Source organism: Pezoporus occidentalis, unplaced genomic scaffold (genome assembly GCF_034315485.1).
Source record: "Pezoporus occidentalis ecotype Australia unplaced genomic scaffold, CSIRO_AGI_Poc_V1 ctg171, whole genome shotgun sequence".
Taxonomy (NCBI): domain Eukaryota; kingdom Metazoa; phylum Chordata; class Aves; order Psittaciformes; family Psittacidae; genus Pezoporus; species Pezoporus occidentalis.
This window is the reverse complement of record NW_026913543.1, coordinates 1,464,927-1,484,732: the sequence shown is the minus strand read 5'-3', so window position 1 is coordinate 1,484,732 and position 19,806 is coordinate 1,464,927. Positions and strand designations below refer to the sequence as shown.

The window sequence follows — 19,806 nt, the reverse complement described above, 5'->3', positions numbered from 1 at the left end:
AACTAAGTGTCATGTACTTGGCTGTAACTCTTCTAGTTTTCTCACTTCTGTTTCTAAGGAAATGTTGCGGCAACTAGGTTAACTTCTGTAATTGTTCCTGCTTGCTATTTACAGTTTAACAATAGTTTTGCTAGCACAGAATTAGCAAGATATAGTTGTATTTCCTGATACTAGCTCCACAGCTTCTATTCCCAGTGCTTTGCAGTGTTTAAAATGGGAAATTCAGTTGTTAGACTTAGCTATTCTTTGAAAGGTGTCTAGAGTTTTTTATTACGTATTCATGGAAATTTTGAAATGCAGGAAGTAGAAATGCAGTCAAATTACTACTGATAGGTCATTTCCCAAAGAAATCTTTGAGTCTGTAATATGTTGTCTTTGGTTGTGTAATTTAATAAAAAGAAATTAAACTTCTCTACAGGCATTTAATTAAATTTTTCTCAATTTTAATAGTCCATTTACATGCAGCAGCTTTTTGGTGTGGTTCTTAGGTTGTGTGGCAAGTGCAATGAAAACAAGATGTTCTCATCTGTACAGTTCAATCTTTAGTTGTGTGTATTTTGTATCGCTTATAAATATAATGCGTATCACTGCAAACCTATTGAAATATTTGACTGAAGGCCTTATAGCCAAATATGACTCAGGTGTGAACTAAAGTTTGATAATGCTCAGGCTCTGGATTGTTGGAAGAATAAAGTACAATAGGTGGCATCCTGCAGTTGAAATGACTTTACCCCACCTGTGGATGGACCACTCCAGTAAGTGTCCAGATATGCTGAGCAGGACAAGGTTCCTCCTGCCCTGCTCATTCACTGCAAGGCAGTTGCAGCAGTCAAGAGAACATGTGGGCCCTGGACTCTGGTGTGAGATGCATGTTGACATTTACAGATGAATAGGGGAGTCAGAAGTCAAGATTTCTTGACTCACTTTATTGTGAGGAGGGATAGTAATTCTTTATTTTCAGCCTTGAGTTAATCTGTAGCAAATTTATCACTTTTCAGCTGTTGGAAGGAAGGCTTTCCTGTTTTGTTCTGTTCCTTTACTCAGTATCTCTGATACTGGTGTGTCATGTCTGTTCTTTTGTCTTCTGAGAGTGAAAGACAACAGAAGAAACATGGGGTACTGTATTATTTTTTGTTGAGCTAATACAGACCTTTAGCCACAAATCGTTACAGTGCTTGTCAAAACTGCGGGTCGTCTACTTTCTGAGGGAAGCAGTAGTACAGAATTAAGGCAACACTTGTCAGTTTAACTGCTGCCTACAGGGTTTTGAATAACAGGAATGTAATTAATCAGCATTTTTGGTCCTCAAATACAAGGCATAATATCTTCACTAGGAAGAAGGGTTTTGTTAATAATGGATAAAATCCTGGAGTAGATATTTGGCTTGTAGTTTCAGCATGTGTTACCTTGAGAGGGTGAGTAAAAAGTAAACAGTGTAAAATCTTATGTATGTAAAAGTATGTATTAGACATATATAAAAGCCATATTTCTAATCAGAGTGAAGTGTGTAACCACCAGATATAAAAACAAGACTAGAGCTTTCTAGCTCACCTTCTTGCTCTAGTAGCGTTATCCTTTCCCTTCTCAGTTTAAATACAATTCTGTCTCTTTGTATCTGTGGCTTTATTCAGAACTGCTGCCTGCAGGACTTTTTTCAGTCTGTAGGTACTATCTCCTGTATATGATGGTATATCTAAGAGCAGTAATTGCCTGAGCTGCAAATAGGCATTTCACAGTCTTAAAACAGGAATATCTTGCTCTGCTTTGCAATGCTGCCTAGAGGATGAGCTGTGGCCAGTTCTTCAGAAGTGTTCAGAACCTCCTATTAAAACCAATGAAAGCTTGAAAAGCATTCAGCAGCTAACGCAGGTTGATGGTGTGTTAAGTGCTTTGAAGAGCCATGGAAAAAGCCTCCAAAGGGCTTGCTCAAACCTATTGATACCCAATGAAATTTGGATCTAAACTCCTGTTAAAATCATCTCACGGAAATGTGTTAAAGTTCTATGCTCTGTATTTATATGTGCTTTTGTGGGGACAGGTTTAGGTTTTTGGACAGCTGAGATGAGATTGCAACAGATCTCTTCTCAAAGGGCTTACCAGAGAAAACTTTATTGATTCATTGAGGTGGATTTTTTGTAGATCAGTGACCAGACTGGGGCCTTCCCTAGATGTGACCAAGTCTGTCCTTTAAATCCTAATAAGTCACTTAAGCATGTGGTTTTTACAAACATATCATCCTAGGTTAGATTTGAGTAGAACTGTGTGTGGTGGTCCATGTTACAAGGATGTCTCTTCTACCCTCATCCCAGAATTCCGTGGAGAATAGGGGATTGAGTGTGAATTTCTGCTGTGTGTCATCTGTTTTCTCTTTAAAGTGACTTAATTCTTGTTGCCTTATTGTGTGTGTGTTGTAATGGGGCAAAGTGGGGAGCGTCATAAGGCATAATCAGCTTTTTCTCTATTTGCAAACACAAGGAAATAATTGATGCCGTATCTCAGCAATTCAGTACGTGGGACTTTAAGCACTGGTGTTTGGCTCTGACTTCATACCCCAGCGATGCCTCTGGCCTTTTTGTAGGATGATTCTTGTATCTATTACAGCAGAGCACTTACCTGTGGCTCTGAAAGTAAATGCATTAAACTCTCAAGTTTCTTTATTTTTTTTTTTTGTTTTCCTTAATCTTGTCTGGATATTCATTGTAAGTATTCAGGAGTCTTTCAAAGTTGATGTTCATTCCTTGTTTGCAAATAAATTATTTTCAGGCAGATAGTCACCGCATATGCACATAAGCTTTGCTGCAGCATGTTATCCTGTTGTGTAAAAAAATACCTCTTAAAATGACAGTAGAAATAGAACAAAACGGCAAGTTGAAACACGAAGTGAAACATGTTAACCAGCACCCTTTGATATGTTTTTCCTTGTGTTTTGCAAAAGGGAAAGCTTTTTGAATACTTCAGCTTCAAAATTTTGTTATAGCTCCTTCACCTGGCTATAGTGGGTGAGTGAAAGACAGAAAGTCAAAACTGAATAGGGAAGGTAGAAAGGCAAAAGCAAAGGCTGCAGTAGAAGCAATTCAGAAGAGTCGCATCATGGACTGAACCTGCCTATTACAAAAGACTTTGAGTCATTATGCAGAGAGGAAGTGTTAATCATGGCAGTGATAGAACTGAAACTGGGGATAAAGGGCGTAGTTGGAAAAGAGACTTTGGCTGCAGAAAGTCCAGGTTCTGTTGGCATCAACCTGTCAGACAGTGGCTTGTTCCCTCTTAGTAGGGAACTTAGTAGACTACACCCCAGGATCCCTCCATTCATGTTGAACTTGGCATGAGTCTTTGGCCCAGGCCTGAAACAACCCGGGTTTAAAAAAAGCTAGAAGCTTCATGGTATTAGATCTGATCATTGTCTGGACCTGGATTAGGGGACTGGATGATGAAGACACTTAAGTTCTGGAGATATGGGGGGGGGGGGGGGGGGGGGGGGGGGGAGGAAGACAAGCAAGTGGAAGCAATTTTATGCTATATTGGCATTCTGGGGGGTTGAGTGTTTGTTTAGTTGTGTGGGGTTTTGGATTTTATTCTCTTTTTTTTTTTGTGTTTGTGTTTTTTTTTTTTTTTTTAAGCACATCTTCACTGGGCTCCAGGGTGATCTTGCATGCATGATGGTGGAAAAGAAGCTGCTAACTTTTGAAATGAAGACTGAAGAGTTCTCATAGCAAGGCTGTAGTGTAGGGAGTGTTTGAAATGTTGAATCTATGACTCCTAGCAATGTGGTGTTATGTTTCCTTTCCCAGGTGGTTATCTTGCCTGGGCTTGACTGTTCTGTGGTAGGTAAAGGTATCCAATAAAGTTGAAGGCATTGTATCAAAGTTTGGGTCTATAAATGGTTGCCTTTTCACTTCAGCTGATTAAAGCTCCTGTCCCATGGCTGTTGGACACATTGGTTCTGCTGGCAGGTGGCCTTACAGGCATGTTGTCTGCAAACATGTTTGGGACACTGAACTGTATAAACTTTTCAAGTTCCCATGGCTGATTTCTACTGAACATTTGAAGATTTCATGGCTTAAGACCACCTTTTTCTGTCCAACAAGCACTGCTTGGTTAGAAAAGGAGAAAGGTAATCTCAGCTGCGCATCTTACTCGCTACAGTTACTTGTCATGGAAATCTGTAGCCTACACTATTAGAGTTGAGCTGTTACTCTTTCTTTGCCTGAAATGAAGCAAAATGTTTCTATTTTTCTCTAAATAAAGCAAGGCTGAGGTGGAAGTTGAACTGAATTTTAAAACTTGACTTTGCCTGTATTCTTGTCTTCTGCTATAAGAGCTATAGAGCATATTGTGTTTTCAGGAATATTAAGTAATGAGAATCACTGGCTAGCTGTCTCTTTATGAAATAATTTGTAAAAGTTTGAGTCAGATTTTGAATGCATTCTTTTCATTTGATATCCTTTTATTTGGAAATATGCCTTATCTCAGAATTATTCCTCTTCAGTTTATAATGGTTTTATATTAATTTGGTAGGCTTTTCCTTTATCCAAAAGGAAGTCCTGAACTCTATGATGATATAATTTGCTAGCCCAAAGAGGGGTGGCCACCAATTGCTTATTGCAGGCATTACAACTTGTACAGATTTAGATATTTAAGTTGGAGTTGTAATTGATTATATTATAACCCTTTTTAAGCCTGTCTTAAGATTAAACCTTCCCTTTCTAGTGTAGTCAAAAAAGCACGTTGTTGCATGCAGTTTGAAATAAGTGTTTCCTTTTTAAATGTAATAGTTGGCCTCTTGATCTAATTGTACCAGCCCAAAATTGTTACAGATTGTAAATCTGTGGATGATAGTAAAAGCTTTGGTTAGTGGAATAGCTCTTAATACAAGTTTGTACTGACATCCACTGTGTATGCGCACTGTGAAATCCAGTTGCAAACTGGTCTTGGGGAGGGCTGGAAGTCTTTTGCTCAAGAGCCTTCAGAGCATGAACAAGTAGTTTTATTGTGCCTCTAAACACCTGTTTCACAGGTTCAAGGAAAGGTTACTTTGGCTTGCTGCATGTAATTGTTTACAGTAGTGTATGAATTGAAATATGATTTCAGCAGCTTTACGTAACTGGATAAGAGTAAGTTTAGAACAGACAGTAGACAAAGTATTGCTTTTTATACTTTGTTTACTATCTTATTAGTAGACAAAGCGATCTTAATACAGAAACCCAGCTACTAGAATACAGGGATGCTCAAAACCATACTATTTCAACTGTAGTAGGTAGAAAAGTGGCCAGAGTCCTTCTAGCTGCCCCTCACTTACTATTAAAGTATGCCTTCTCTATTCAAAAGCATTGATATTTCCCTAGCAGCAATGTTTTCATTATTTGGAAGACAATTCTTTCTTATTTTTAAAAGTCTGACTATTTTCCTCTCTTCCAGGTGCTGGAGCTCTTTGTGTCACTGAGAGAACCGATGGATACACTTGCTTGAACACAGACAAAAACAAAAAGGAAAATCTTTTTCTTGCGGAAAAAATCTTCCTGGCAGAAGTGTTTTAGCTTAGACTTCTGAGCAGATGTTGGGGAACTTTACAAGTGTCCTTATTGTGATCAGTGAGCATCCCCAAAGAACTGAAACCTTACATTAAAACACGTAATAGGGAACAGAACATAGGAAACATGCCAACTCAGCCTCTCTTGGCATACATGGATGGACCGGATGGAATAGCGAGTACCGTTGGTGCACAGATGGAGAATAATGATGCCTCAATGACAATAAAAGGAACAAACACAATTTCTTACAAAAGCTTGCAAGAAAAGTTTCTCATGCAAGCTGAGGGATGCATGCCTCTGGACTGCATGTTCTGTGATGAGACTTTTAAACATCCTGAAGAACTTGGTAAGCATGTTTTAACACAGCATAGGCCCACTCTTTGTGAACCAGCTGTTCTGCGTGTTGAAGCAGAGTATCTTAGTCCTTTAGATAAATGTCAAGTAAGAACAAACTTGCCTTTACCAAACAATGAAAAAGACAGTGAAGAATTGAGTTGTAAAGTTTGTGGACAAACATTTCGTGAGGCTTTTGACGTTGAGGCGCACATGAAAAAGCATAAAGATTCTTTCACCTATTGGTGTAATGTATGTGGAAGAAGATTTAAAGAGCCGTGGTTCCTCAAAAATCACATGAGAACACATACTGGAAAGCCTGGTTCTAGGAACAAGCACCAACAAGGTTCTGAAAGTCCCATAACAATAAATGAGGTGGTGCAGGAGCATGTAACTGAAAACGTAACATCACCTTACAAAATTTGTATGGTTTGTGGTTTCCTATTTCACAATAAAGAGACTCTAATTGAGCACAGTAAAATGCACACCAAAGAATCGGTACCCAGTGGTGAAAGCCCCCAGATGACTGGTGAGCCTAATGGAGAAGAAACATCTCGGAAAGAGGAATTCTTTCGATTCTTGAACTTAAGACCAAACTCTGTTCCAGAAAACAAATCGCAAAAGCCTGTGAAATGGATAGCTGAACTAGATCCTTTCACCACATATCAAGCATGGCAGCTGGCTACCAAAGGTAAAATTGCAGTTGGCCGTGGCCAAACTAAAGAATTAGGGCATGAAGTAAGTACAGACAATGACGATTCATCTTCTGATAAGGAAGAACTCGGTGAAATTTGGAATGCAAATAAAGGTAGCCAGACTGAAACTACTGGGAAGTCAAGAGTAAATAAAAACAGCAGTTACACAGGAAATAGTAACTTATCCCAAGTCAAATTGAAACATCCCGGTGGTGAAGTGCCTTCTATGGAGATGGATTCTAAATTGTCTCAGAACAAAGAGAAACCAACACACTGTTCACAATGTGGTAAAGCCTTCAGAACATACCACCAGCTAGTCCTTCATTCCAGAGTACATAAGAGAGACAGGCGGACTGATGCAGAGACTTCAGCTGTTTCCAGGACATGCTGCACTGAAATCATTGCAAGTCTGGATGAAAATGGAACAGGAGAACGGGTAGAAGGAGGCTCTGAAGATGGATCTGAAGATGGGCTTCCAGAAACGCTTAATTTAGGTGAGTAGTGTTTTGAGCACATAAGTTTGAAATAGCTGTTACTGTATGGTTTAGCAACTCTTTAGAGCCAAAGAATGCATCTTGCTTTTCTCTGTTGTCTTTCCAAAACTTAACCAGAGATATTAAATGCTATGGTGGGGGAAGGGGAAAGAGTTAAAATGAGGGGAACATAGGTTCTGACACCACCCTTCTGAGATCCTTGAAGTTGTGTTGGGCCTTCTTGCGGCTGTGATTTGGGTTACTGGAATTGAATACAATTGGTCCAGGAAAAGTCACTGTTTAAATAAACGTATCCTCCTCCCCCCATTTACTGGATGTTTTTCAGTGTTGCCTATCCTTTCTTGTCCAGCACATGTTTTTACAAGTAGCATTTCTGAGGAAATCATTGCAGCTTCGCTTTTATTCCATGCATCTTGTAAGAAAGGGCAGAAAATGTCCAATGCTTTATAGCAGCAGTTAAGACCCTGTCAAGTAAAGAATAGTTCCAAACTTTTCCTATCAAACTGTAGGCTCTATGTTTCTTTTGAACAGTATGTAACTTGTCAGAACCAGCAATTTCAAATTAGTTGCATAAGGACATGTATGCAAGCTATTAATATGTGGGCATCATGTATGTAAGAGAGGCATATATTTAACTCCTCTTCCTTGAAGGATTGCTTAAAGTTCTCTTTAACAAAGTTGATGGGCTCAATCTGTATGTTACCCAGGATAAATTCTGCATCTCACAGTGTTTTAGGAAAACAAGTGATATACTGGATGATTCCTTAGTTGAAAAAGATTGTGTGTCTGGGGACAAAAAGGAACAGCAAAAGTCTTCTAGCTAATCTAGGACTTTAGTGTGTGACAAGCTTTGAGTCTGCATTTAAAGAACAGACACTTGCATAATCTCAAGAAAAGACACAACGTACAGAATGTCCTGGCAAACGCAACTGACTTTTCCATTTCTGGTAATGTGCAGCCCTTTATTTTGCCTCCAGTGACAAAGGAATGGAATTATTACCTAATGTTAACTTGCTTGTTTTGTTTCTCAGTGTCTTATCCTAAACTACAACAGCTTTCATTGTGGGAAGCTGAGTCATGCTTATTGAGACATTATGTTTGTTTTAAACAGCTATGGCTTGTCTATAGTTTAGCCATACTTAGCATTTCCAATATAGGAACTTTCCAACACACAGCTTAAAATGGTTCCTAGAAGTTCCTATCTATTATATATCTAACATCTTTTTCAAGCAAAGCATCTCCTTCTTTCTCTTCCCACTGTAGCTTTGATTTAGATATTTTACTGAAGTTGTTTTGATGTTTTTTTCAATTCAGCCTGCCAGAGAAATCATGTTGATTTGAATGGTGTATTGTGCATAAGCTTTCTCCTGTCTTGTTAGACATTATGCTGTACTTGCCGCCCTCCAGTGGTAACTGCTGCTGCTTACACTTGAGTGGAACCAGTTTTTAATCTGTGAATTTGTTCCTTGAATACACATTTCACAGAACTAGCAACTGCTGTCACTTTCCTGCTCCCATGTTTGTCAAAGTTTAAGCATTAATACTTCTAGTGAAAGAATATTGCTCATTAAATCCAAGGCGGTCATTATTACAGGCATACCACTCCTTTAGTTAGCACAGAAATAATAGTATTGCTACAATTGATAAGAAACCCCACCTTTCTTTTTGCCTTCCTTCCTCAGAACACCTTCCTGTGTTATGTCATGGTATGTCAAGCACCTTTACAGTCTGAATGATCATGCTCACACTTATCAAGCACTCCCCTTAACAAAAAAACACAGTTTAAGCCCATGCTAATTTCTGCTATGGGCCATTCTCCATCAAGTTCCTGTAGGTCAATAAAGACAAAGGTTTTTGTTTTCTGAGACCTAGCTTTCCATCTTATTTGTTCTCTTTCACTACATTACAGTCGTTAACCACAGTATTACTTGACACAGATGGAAACCTTTTTAACTCTTTTTGATTGTTAAGTGTGCAGCAGTACAGAGCACAATGCTCATAAACTTATAAGAGTTGACAACAATTCATCATTCTGTGTTTTTCCTTAAAAAAAGATAGTTAAGATATTTATAGTTTTAAATGAGACTCCAAATTTGCATTTGCTCTTCATAATATAGCTATATTTTCTTCCAAAGATAAACATGAAGATGTTTTGGAAAGAGCAAAAGTTAAAAACCTTGGAGCCTCCAGAGAATGCAGCTATTGTGGAAAGTATTTTCGCTCAAATTATTACCTCAATATTCATCTCAGAACTCATACAGGTAAATGGGCTTCTCCTTTGTGGGAGGGGAAGGAAGTCTGCTGAACCCAGTTGGATAGAATGTTTAGTTTTGCTGAAGAAAATTACTGAAGAATTACTGATATTAAGAACAAAGTTTAATGCTAGAAAAAAAAAACTGACTGAAACTTCTCAGAAGGAATTATTTACATCAGTGTAAATCTTTTCAAATAGGGCTAATTACATTACTGTTAAAATCACAATGTGTTTGAAAACATCCATTCTTTCTGCATTTAGCAGTCTTGCAAAAAGTTTTGGGTTTGTGGTGTGTTTTTGTTAATATAAAAATCCAAACCTAAACCAAACGACCTATTTCCCAAGTACTAAGTTGATCATTTGCCAGTTGCTGCTACCTGGGAAAAAGCTATGTCTATTTTTCAGTTCAACTTCTTGTTTTCCATAGCCAGACAAACTTTCTACTCCTGTTAATATATGTCTCTGTTTCTTTTGAATTGGCTCTATTTATAAATGAACTGTAACATTTGTGCTGTCGAATAGCATACTTGTGGTATGATCAAGGGCTACAAACTGCTGGAGTTGACCCACAGTTATACTTCATGCTTATCTCTGCCAAACATATTGTCAGCTACCATCTCCATACATAGCCAGTGTGTGGAAAATATCTTCGTTGTAGCCAGAAGATGTCACTGTAGTTAGTAAAAGTAGAGAGATGTAGTTCTTTGAATGATTTAGATGAGTTTGGGAGTTAGGAGTATGTGTCAGGGAAAAGAAAATATTTTATTGTATCGCAGCCTACATTGTTCCCATGTCTTTAATTGTATTAAAGACTTCAATCAAATTGTGTCAAATTATTGACTGATAAAACTGTGTTTCAGGTGAAAAACCGTACAAATGTGAATTCTGTGAGTATGCAGCAGCACAGAAAACTTCACTGAGGTATCATTTAGAGAGGCATCACAAGGACAAGCAAGCTGATAGTGCAGCAGATGTGAAAAGTGACAGCAAAGTTTCATTGCAGAGTCAGGAGCTCTTGCTGGCTGCTGTTGGTGCTCAAGAAACCAAAAATTCGAAGAAGCTTTTTGATTGTGCCAAAGATGCTGTGTGCTGCCCAGCTACCAAGCAGCAAAAGGAAGTTCTGTCCCTGAACAATGCAATAGGCAGCACAGTCCTTTTAAAAATGAAAAATAATTCTAGGGAATTGAACAAAGGTTCCGTTTGTAAGAATTCAACTAAAATACACGAGAATGTGTCCACTCCTTACCCAGAAAAACTAAAGGCTGAGAAGGAAACAAAGGAAGCTCAGCCCTGTATTCCTTATAAAAGAGAGAGAAAGGAGTCTGTGGCATCAGAGGGAGATGATGTCCAGTATGTTTGTGCTGTAAAGGGTGGAAAAATTGTGAATGATGTGCGAGAGTGCACTGGAACTTACAAGCACAAACCTGTGGTGGACTCTCAAGAAAAGCCCTTGAACTTATCTATTGGGACTTCACAAGAATGTTCAGTGGTTTCAACTAAAGACCTGCTAGCACCCAGCACCTGTTCATTTTGTGGTTACAGAACATTTTACCCAGAAGTCCTAATGATGCACAAGAGGCTGATGCACAAATACAATCCTGACACCGTTAACAAAAATGGCTGTAGAAACAAGGCTCTAGCTAAAGCCAGACGCACTGGATGCCCTCCAGCTCTGCTTGGTAAAGATGTGCTTCCTCTGTCTTTTAATACTAATAGAAGTAAGGCTTCCCCATCTACACAGCAAAAACAGTTGCAAACAGGGAAAGCTAAACAATGTCAACCTCCGCAGAACAAAGTCCCTCTCTTTTCCTTGACTGACTCAAGCAGCACAGCCCCAAGTAACCTCAAGTTTCATAAACAGCAAAGTAATATTGGAGCTCAGGCAAATAACTATAGACAACCTCAGCAAGAAATGCACTCCAGTTCCAGTATCTCTCCAGTATCGGACAGAGTAAAAAGATCTGAATCTAAATTCAAAACTCCAAGTGTCCCAGTGTCTCAATCTGGCCTAATAAGCAGCAGTATGAATGCGGCTCTCGACTCCCACCTAAATGAATCTGCCTGGCCTTGTCATCGAGGAAGAGACTATCTTTGTGGTAAATCTGTGAGCAATGTAAATCTAGACTATGGTGAACCATCTTCTAAACGAATGAAACCTAATCTGTTAGCTGTTGAACATACTGACTCTCCAATGGCTAATTACAGAAGATACGAAATGGGCAGATTTCGTGCTGCAAACAGATATGCAAATCTGCTACCTCAGGAATGTTCTCGCACCAAACCTGCATCCTCTGTTTTGCCAACCAAACAAGGGCTTCTGAATTCAGATGATATTGATCCTCCTAATGTATTGACTGTTCTCAAACCTTATGAGCCATATAGCTCTGGATCACTTTACAGTTCTTGTGGATCTAGCAATGGCCAAGTAACCAGCTCTGCAGTAGAAGGTACTGTATCTCCTTCCTAGTTAAATCATAGAATTGTAGAATGGTTAGGGTTGGAAAGGACCTGAAGATCATCCAGTTCCAACCCCCTGCCATGGGCAGGGACACCTTCTACTAGACCAGGCTGCTCAAGGCTCTGTCCAACCTGGTCTTGTCTCCAACCATTGCAATATCTTAAACTATTACAAAGAAAGGCAAATGAAACATAAATAAGTGCATACCCACCTTGAAACAGAGAAAATAAAACTGTACTTAGCATTTTACCAAGTCCAGCAAGTGCTTGGGGTTTAAATTTAAAATCCAAGTTAAGCAAACTCCTGGCTTGGGGAATTAGGCATGGTAGGTCTGAATTTTAAAGAGGTATTTAAAGTTCCTCAAGTTCCCTCCTCTTCCCCTGCCATGGGTTTCTGATGGCAAACATGTATTGTCTGCTCATCAGAGCACTCCAGACATGCTAGCTTATCCAGGATATGGAATGAGCCTTTCTGTTTAATATACAAGATGTCTTGGACTGTCTGGAATACTAATAAAACCTCTTACTAAAAAAAAAAAAAAGGTTGTCACAGACAATTGTTCCCTTCAGTTGGAGAAAAGGGTGTATTACAAATCATAAAACTGATTTAAATCTTATACCTCTGTTCTTCAATGGGTTTTTATAATGTTTAGGTTTTAATAGGAACAATACCTTGTTAAATCAAGACAATATATTTCTGCTATTCTAATCATGGTTTCTCATTGCACTAAGTTGTAATGCTTTGTGGAAAACTTGGACTAGTGGAGATGAATGTTTCGGGATGTATTTGGAAAACTGGTACTTTCGTGAAATACATGTTTTCTGTGTTCTCAGTCAACATCTTCAAAACTTGGCAGGACACCAAGATTCAAAGGTGCTAGGTGATATTTAAGCAGTTGTCTGTAGATGATATTTATGACTTTGAGCTGAGGTCAGTACTGACTTGGCTATAAATACAGGACTTTCAATTTTGAAATGAAGATCCTGTTATAAAAATGAAGAGTGTTTGTGTCTTAAAGCCTCTGCTAAGTTCTTAAACTCTGAATACTCCCATTCTCTGGAAGCAGTCAGATTATTCTTCTGAAGTAGTCTTGGGTTTATAACAAGCAGGGGGGTGTGTTACCGTAGGTCAGAGTGAACTGTGAAATACTAAATCTGCGTTTAGTTATGTGGCAAAAAATGTATTCACTAACTCTGTTCTGGTTTTTGTTTGCTTATTTTAAGGTTGTGGGCTTCATAAATATTCAGGCTTGTTAGTGGGTTGTGGAAGGATGAAGGAAAGTGTTACAGTTCTGTCCCTAGTCTGGGTAGGGAGTGGATAAAGGAAAAGCCGGCATCACAGCTGACTCACTGAAATGGTTATGAAATAGAGTTAATTCTTAGTTTCATAAAGAGTGTTGTGTACCATGAACTGTACCATGAATTGCTATGAGGAATGTAAAATGGGCACTAGGTTATACATGGAATGCGTAGGGACAGGCAGAAGGACAAATGTTGCTGTCTTTTGATTCCTAGTGATCTGAGAGAATGAAATACAGGCTTTTTTTCTGAGCACAGAAGTTACTCATGCAGGCGTGGAATTTAGCGTGTTTTGGAAGACTCTTTATTTACTTTTTTAAATTAATGGTTGATAGCAACTATGAACTTAATCTGTGATCTCAACATCTGAGGGAGGACATGGCTATCCTTATGGACTAAACTATGTTAATTTGTTCTGACTGAGGATTTGTGCCTAATGACATTGATATCTGTTGATTCAGGATTTTGAGGGAATGCTCTTGATGTTGCGTAAAACCCTATTTTTATGAAATCAGGAAGGGGGAAGTTAAAACTTACTGCAGCTTCAACTAGCTAGATGAGTAGTCTGCTCTGAGGACTAGATGGTGGGCAGTCCCTTACTCCTTTCCACCATTATTGTACATTGGAGATGGGGAAGTTCTCTTGTTATGTCAGTAGTTGTAGTGAGGTTGGCCTGCTGATGTACCAGTTGATGCAGTATTATTTTTAAACAATGACTTCATTGGAATCCACCTTGTTCTTCTTTTGCAAGTTCCACCTGTCTGCCAGAAAAATCTCTGTGGTAGGCTTTTCTTCCTCTTCTTTGATGCAAGCTTGGAGACACTAGCTTGTAGTCAAGAACTTTCTACTGTTTCTTGTTACTTAAGAGTTCTCAAAACTATGGCTGCAACTAATTTGACAGTATTGTTGTCATGGAAATAAAGATTTCGTTGTTACATGGTGCTGTCTCGGGGCAAGAAAAGCAACTTTTTATGGCTGTTACCTGTAGTGGAAAGAGTTGGGAAACAAGACCTCCTTTATGGGGTTTTCTTAATAACCTCAAGAAAAGACATGTGTGATAAAATATAGGGGGTTAAAGCTAATTTCCTAGTTTTCCAACCAGTCTGCCTAGAAGTACCCAGCCTAAGCCTTTGATAGTTGAGAGGGTATAGAGTAGCAGATAGGCAAACTTCTCAGTATGGGAGCTTTAAGGTGGGTGGAGATTGTGAAGATGAAAGCTTCTGAAGATTCTTCCTTTGTTAAAAAGTACAACTGTATGTAAGAGCTGCAAGTCCTCAAAGATGTATTTTGTAAGGTACCAAAGTACTGCAGGTGTAGACCTGAAGCTTTCTGTAGTCTTTTCATTGAACTCTGGTGATATTATAAAACATGATGACAAACCTTTTTAAGGGCCTGTGTGCCTTGTGGCACCATTATTTAGGTCCTATGAGCATGTTGCGTCGCATGTTAAATGCTGGATCAAGTTGTCATGAGAATATGTTCCACTTGGCAAACTTGATTAAAGCATGATGCCATCCGTTACTGCTTGTAAGCTCTGCCATTCTGTGTTGCCCTGAAGAGACAGAAACATTCTGAAACCACTCAGTTTGTGTTATTTTCAAATTAGTTGCCTTTGCAATGGCAACGTGCTATCAAGGATAACCTGTTGGCTGATTGATCTGGCAGAGGCTGCAAATTAAAGACAATTGCTCATGACACACTCCAATGGCTTTGTAGATTCTGTTGAAATATTAATTTAGCTTTGCCATTTTAATTTAATTAAAGCTTGCTAGGTTTTTCAATGCTGCATTTAAAGCTTTCATGGAATATGGATGGCAGTTGGGCTTTTTGTATTCTGTGGGAGTCATGATTCCTGACTTTTTCCCTTAATTTTATGAAGTGTTTTTGACTGCTTGCTTAAGTTAATAAGACTTAGTATGGAACAGGCATTGATTTCACATCTATAAACCTGAATTAATGGTCTCAGATAAACATGAAATTACCTGTATACTAGACTGAAAATTGCTTAACAAAGGTCTTCAAGTAAATGTATATTAACAATCTTTTAAGTGTCACAGTTGCCATATAATCTATGATGGCAATAATGTAGTATACCTGTTTTTCCTCTCAAAATTCAATTTCCAAACAAATACAAAAGCTAGATATGTTGGTGTCATGCTATGTGTGAAAGTACTGCAGCACTTACAGCAGGCTTTGCTGCAGAAGGTTAATGATGAGTTAAGCAAAGAAATTTCTTGCAAAGAAATGAGCAAAATCTGGAGAGATGGACATCATGTGTCCAGCTTAGAACAAATCTGATGATGAGTACTTGTCATTCTCTCTGTATTTGTGCTGGATACTAAATTTAATCTAATCTTCAGTAGGGCTAGGAATATCTTGTTTTGGGCCCTGCTGATGAAACTACTTGTGTTAGCATCTGTGGTACTGTGGGATTCTGGATGCTGACGTAGCCTTGCTTGCAACTGAATGTCTGATCAATTCAGTTAGCAGGAAATAACTCTTAACTTCTCTACATTAATTTTTGTCAGGAAAGAGATCAGTGTCATACCAACACTTACCTAGCAGTGTGCTACAGAAGCGAAGTTACGAAAGCTTCATTAGTAACACACACTTTCGACCAAGTGACAAGAGGACTTGATCATTTACTTCAAGAAACGGTAAATAAACCTTCTGATCTAATTGTTACTTTAATGTTGTGTCATGTATTTGCAGCATCAAAGGTTGCTGCATAGCATGATAAGAGGTCATGAAAGTCTGAACCAGAACAGCTGAAAATACAAGCTCCCTCTCTTCCATGAAGTGAGTCAAATACTAGTGTGGTAGTATAGGTTACTTTGAATAGTGGTAATGGCTTGCATAAGAAAAACATAGATGCTGTTCTAAAAGAAATAGAAGGTCTATGAGTAGATAAATATACAGATGAGTTACAATACCAGTGGGAAGTGTTCAATGACATGCTTTCCCCTTAAGTCAGTACTTGAGGGTCGAAGAGCCTTGTGTGGAGAAGGAGAGAGGAGGTGCTGTTATCACAATTCATGAATCCTATGGGAGGTTACGCTGGTTAGTCCTTCCTGAAGGTGTTGGTGTTACTCACTTTACAGCTTCTGAAGATTGTGACCATTGCCTCAAACAGGAACTATTTTTTTTTTTTTAAATGGATTATTTCATAGAGAAGTAGCTGGTAGCTACAGGATGGTTTATCTTTGTGTACTGGAGAGGTTACTCCAAATAATTTTTCCTTTGTTTGACTGAGGGGTGGGTGTAGCTTCTCAGAGAAAACGGTCAAGTGAAAAGTATTAGTCTGGTATTCTGGATTCCTGTGTTTCACCTCTTCAGTTGTGTAGCTGTATCTCAGACCTCAATCATCCCATTGTGTTTGCAACATTCTTAAGATGCTAAAGAGATAGATACTCTATAAGACTATAAATAAATATATTTCTGTGCTTTTTCCAAACCCAGAGCTACAGATAATTTCCCTCATTCAAATTTAAGGAGAAATGTCTTGAACGTTATAGTATGTGGACCAGCACACACTATTTTATGGAAAGATTTGGCATATCTGGGGAGCAGAGCTATTTGACATCTAGTTGACAGCTTTTAAAATAAATTGGTTTATTTCTCGATATTCTTTTAATCTTCCTTCTTTTGTTATCCCCCTAGTAAGCATATTCTCACCTTGTTCTGCTTCTTTAAACTCAACTTCCTGCCTGTATTTCTATGTGGGAGTTAAGTATCTTCAAAAGTAGTCTTGATTGCCAGCTTTTATTTGGCAAATGACCGACCCAGACCATACGTGGCAATACCAATTTCTAAATAACTTATGGAAGGATGTGTAAGAAATTCCCTTTTATTTTTTAAAGATACAAAAAATGTGTTGTACTAATTTATATTTGTACAACACAAAACTGTATTTTTTCTCATTTTTTTCTTTTTTGTTTTTATTTTCTCCTAGGTCTAAGGATACAAGTGCATGTTCTATGGAGTTATACCTGCAGTTCATCTCTTGAGGAAAAATGAATGGTGAAAGCTACTGAACTAAGCTGTGATTGTACTATATATAGAAACACTACAGTTTTATAATACTGGTTCTGTTAACATTTTGTACCAAATAGCCATAAAAAGTAGTCTAAACAATTGGGTTATGAAGGTGTGTGGAGAATGTTTATCTTGACATTGACTTTTAAGTATTTTTCATTAGAATTAATTGACCAAATATTAGGTAGGAATTATATTTTTACATACTTGAGTGCTGCTGAAGAGTTTCTCTTTGAAAGAATATATAATCCTTGCACCTCAGGTAACTGTAAATACTGAAGTTGAAATCCTATTGGCTTAATGCTTCTTTTTCATAAGGTTGAAAGTTTCTCATCTTTTTTTCTGTTGAACTATGTTAGTTTTTTAAAACAATTTCCAAATAAACTGTCTGAAACTGTCCAGTTAATAAATGTTGTCAACATCGAAGCAATGGTGCTGCCATTTTGCTTGTATATGTTTGTATATGCTGCCTTGTATATGTTTGGACCATAATGTGCTGGGGAGGGATCTGTTTCTCTGGGGTTGTTTCCAGCATATTTTTAAATGCAAGGGTGAGGCAATACTTGACATTTGGATTTCAGTGTGGTGTTCCTGAAATGTGGTTGGATCCTTCTCTTGGCATTGCTTGCTGTTCTTCAGAGAAGCCTTTTAAACATCTCTACCAACATGCAAACTTTTACAGCAGCAAATACCTAGGACTTGCATGAGAAACAATATTAATCTAAATATTTCAAATGTTTAGTTTTGTACTAAACTCAGTACAGTTACATTTAGAGGAGAGAACTACTTTGCACCTTTGTCCAAACTGTAAAGTCACAAACAGACTTGCAATATGAATATGGGATCTACAGACTTCAAAAAGGGATATGGCTATGGTATAGCCTGCTTGACTGTGCTTGGAAGCTTCTTGATGTCGAGTTTTAGCATATAATGGGTGTTTAAAATAAGTGAGAAATAACCTGTAAATGGGAGAATATCTCCTTTTATTTTTGTGTGAAGACAACAAGAGTTTTTTCTAATGCACATGCAGTTTAATTTTTGTAAAGGGAAGATGGCCAGTTACCAGCCAGTAAAGCACAGTTGTTGCATATTTTGACTTGCATTCCCTAGTTGCTTCTCACAAAGCCTGTAAAGACTTAATTCCTTCTGTACCTGACTTTGACTTCCATATATTTTAGTAAAACAACAAAAATGAATAATTTTGCACTGTTCATTTTGCTCTCTTCCCTCACACAGCAAATGTAAGATAGCAAAACCTGGAAACTCTTGTTTTTTCATTATGCAACTTGAGATGTTCCAGTTGTATGTCTTAGTTCCTGTATATGGGACCTATTTTTAATGTCTCTGTAAACTGGCGATGTAATGAAGTGCTGTGTATCAGGAAATTGTACACTATTTACCTTTTTTCCTGTTCATAAGCTGAGCCATATGTACATAATCTAGATTTTTGGTTTCCTAGTTTTGCACTTTTATAGCCTATTTTTTGAAGATGAATCCACTTGGAAAATGGTTAATCTATTTTTTTTGCGTGATCTTTCAATGAGTCTTATAGAATGCATGCTGTAACGATCATGTGTACCTTATGGGGTTCTGTGATTTAAAAGTACGGGGCTGGGTTTTAGAATGTTTCAGCAAACACACCTAAGACTTGTTTGTTTTTAATCTCCCTTCATGCTGGTACAGTTTCCCTCAAGGCTTTTTTTGGGTAGGTATCTTGGGGTTGGAATGAAAAATGGGCATGAAAAGACTTATTTTATGGCAGCTCAGCCCTGTACTTCAGAATACACTTTGCCCGTCAGTATTAACTATTGGGATACTACTGGTTTTGTATGTTTCTTTGGAAAAAACAGTGCATATATAGAGGTACAAATTGTTGATTTTTTTTTTTTTTTTTTTCCTTTTCTTTATGTATTTATTTCATTCCATTTTGTTTTATTTTAATTGTTGAAACCGGAAGTCATCAAGCAGTAGGCACACATTACTCATTTAATTTATGATGTATTTCACTTTAGTTGAGTATATTATTACATGTGGATGTAAATATAGACTTGGTGTTTTGCAAAACTGGTTTGTGTGTCTTGCTTTTAAAGCTTGAAGTGAGTTGCCTGGAATCTCATATTCACTTGACCTTTTTGTTATACTTGCACTGCTGGGGAGGGGGGAGAAGGAGAGCCTGGCAATAACCAGAACCAAATTCATGCCTTGTTCAGTTTCTTATATGAAAATACTGAGTCACTTCCCAGAAAATCTGTGAGGCTGAAGAGGAAAATTCTTTAACATAATGGAAAAAACTTGTTTCTTTCAGTTGTTTTCCTTCTAGAAAGGAAATTGAGTTATTGTATGCAATTTTTGTGGTCATAAAATAGAGGGGAGCAAGGATTTGTTTTATTGGTGAAGCTTCAGAATTTGTATGGGCTTAAACTGTTTGTGAAACCAAATGAGTTCTGAGAAATTTCTAGGTCTGATGTGTTCTTGGAACTCTGAGGTGTTAAACCTCACCAACAGATCTGACCATATCTCAAAACTAGATTGTGAATTTGAAAGACAGCTAGAAAATGCTTATCAAAGGCAATTAATTCTGGAGAGAAAGGGAGCTCATCAGATGAGAGTCCCAATATACATCAACTGTATTCAGGGTCACTTGTATGAGTGACCACAGCCTTGTTGACATCACAGGTTCAGCTTTTGATTCCTGTGCTTAGCTGGTG

At 38.0% G+C, this 19,806-nt stretch overlaps 1 protein-coding gene across 3 annotated transcripts in view; it reads left to right on the top strand.

The window, feature by feature from the left end:
* The window catches only part of ZNF217 (zinc finger protein 217), a 28,588-nt gene extending 9,426 nt beyond the window's left edge, over positions 1-19,162 (top strand). For all 3 annotated transcript variants that reach the window (XM_062613960.1, XM_062613961.1, XM_062613962.1), the window contains exons 2-6: positions 5,419-7,053; positions 9,189-9,314; positions 10,168-11,754; positions 15,592-15,720; positions 17,016-19,162. In XM_062613960.1, the coding sequence (XP_062469944.1) occupies positions 5,658-7,053; positions 9,189-9,314; positions 10,168-11,754; positions 15,592-15,701 (3,219 nt within the window). In that variant the 5' untranslated portion in view covers positions 5,419-5,657 and the 3' untranslated portion in view covers positions 15,702-15,720; positions 17,016-19,162. The remainder of the gene's footprint in view (positions 1-5,418; positions 7,054-9,188; positions 9,315-10,167; positions 11,755-15,591; positions 15,721-17,015) is intronic.
* Positions 19,163-19,806: the final 644 nt, after the last annotated feature.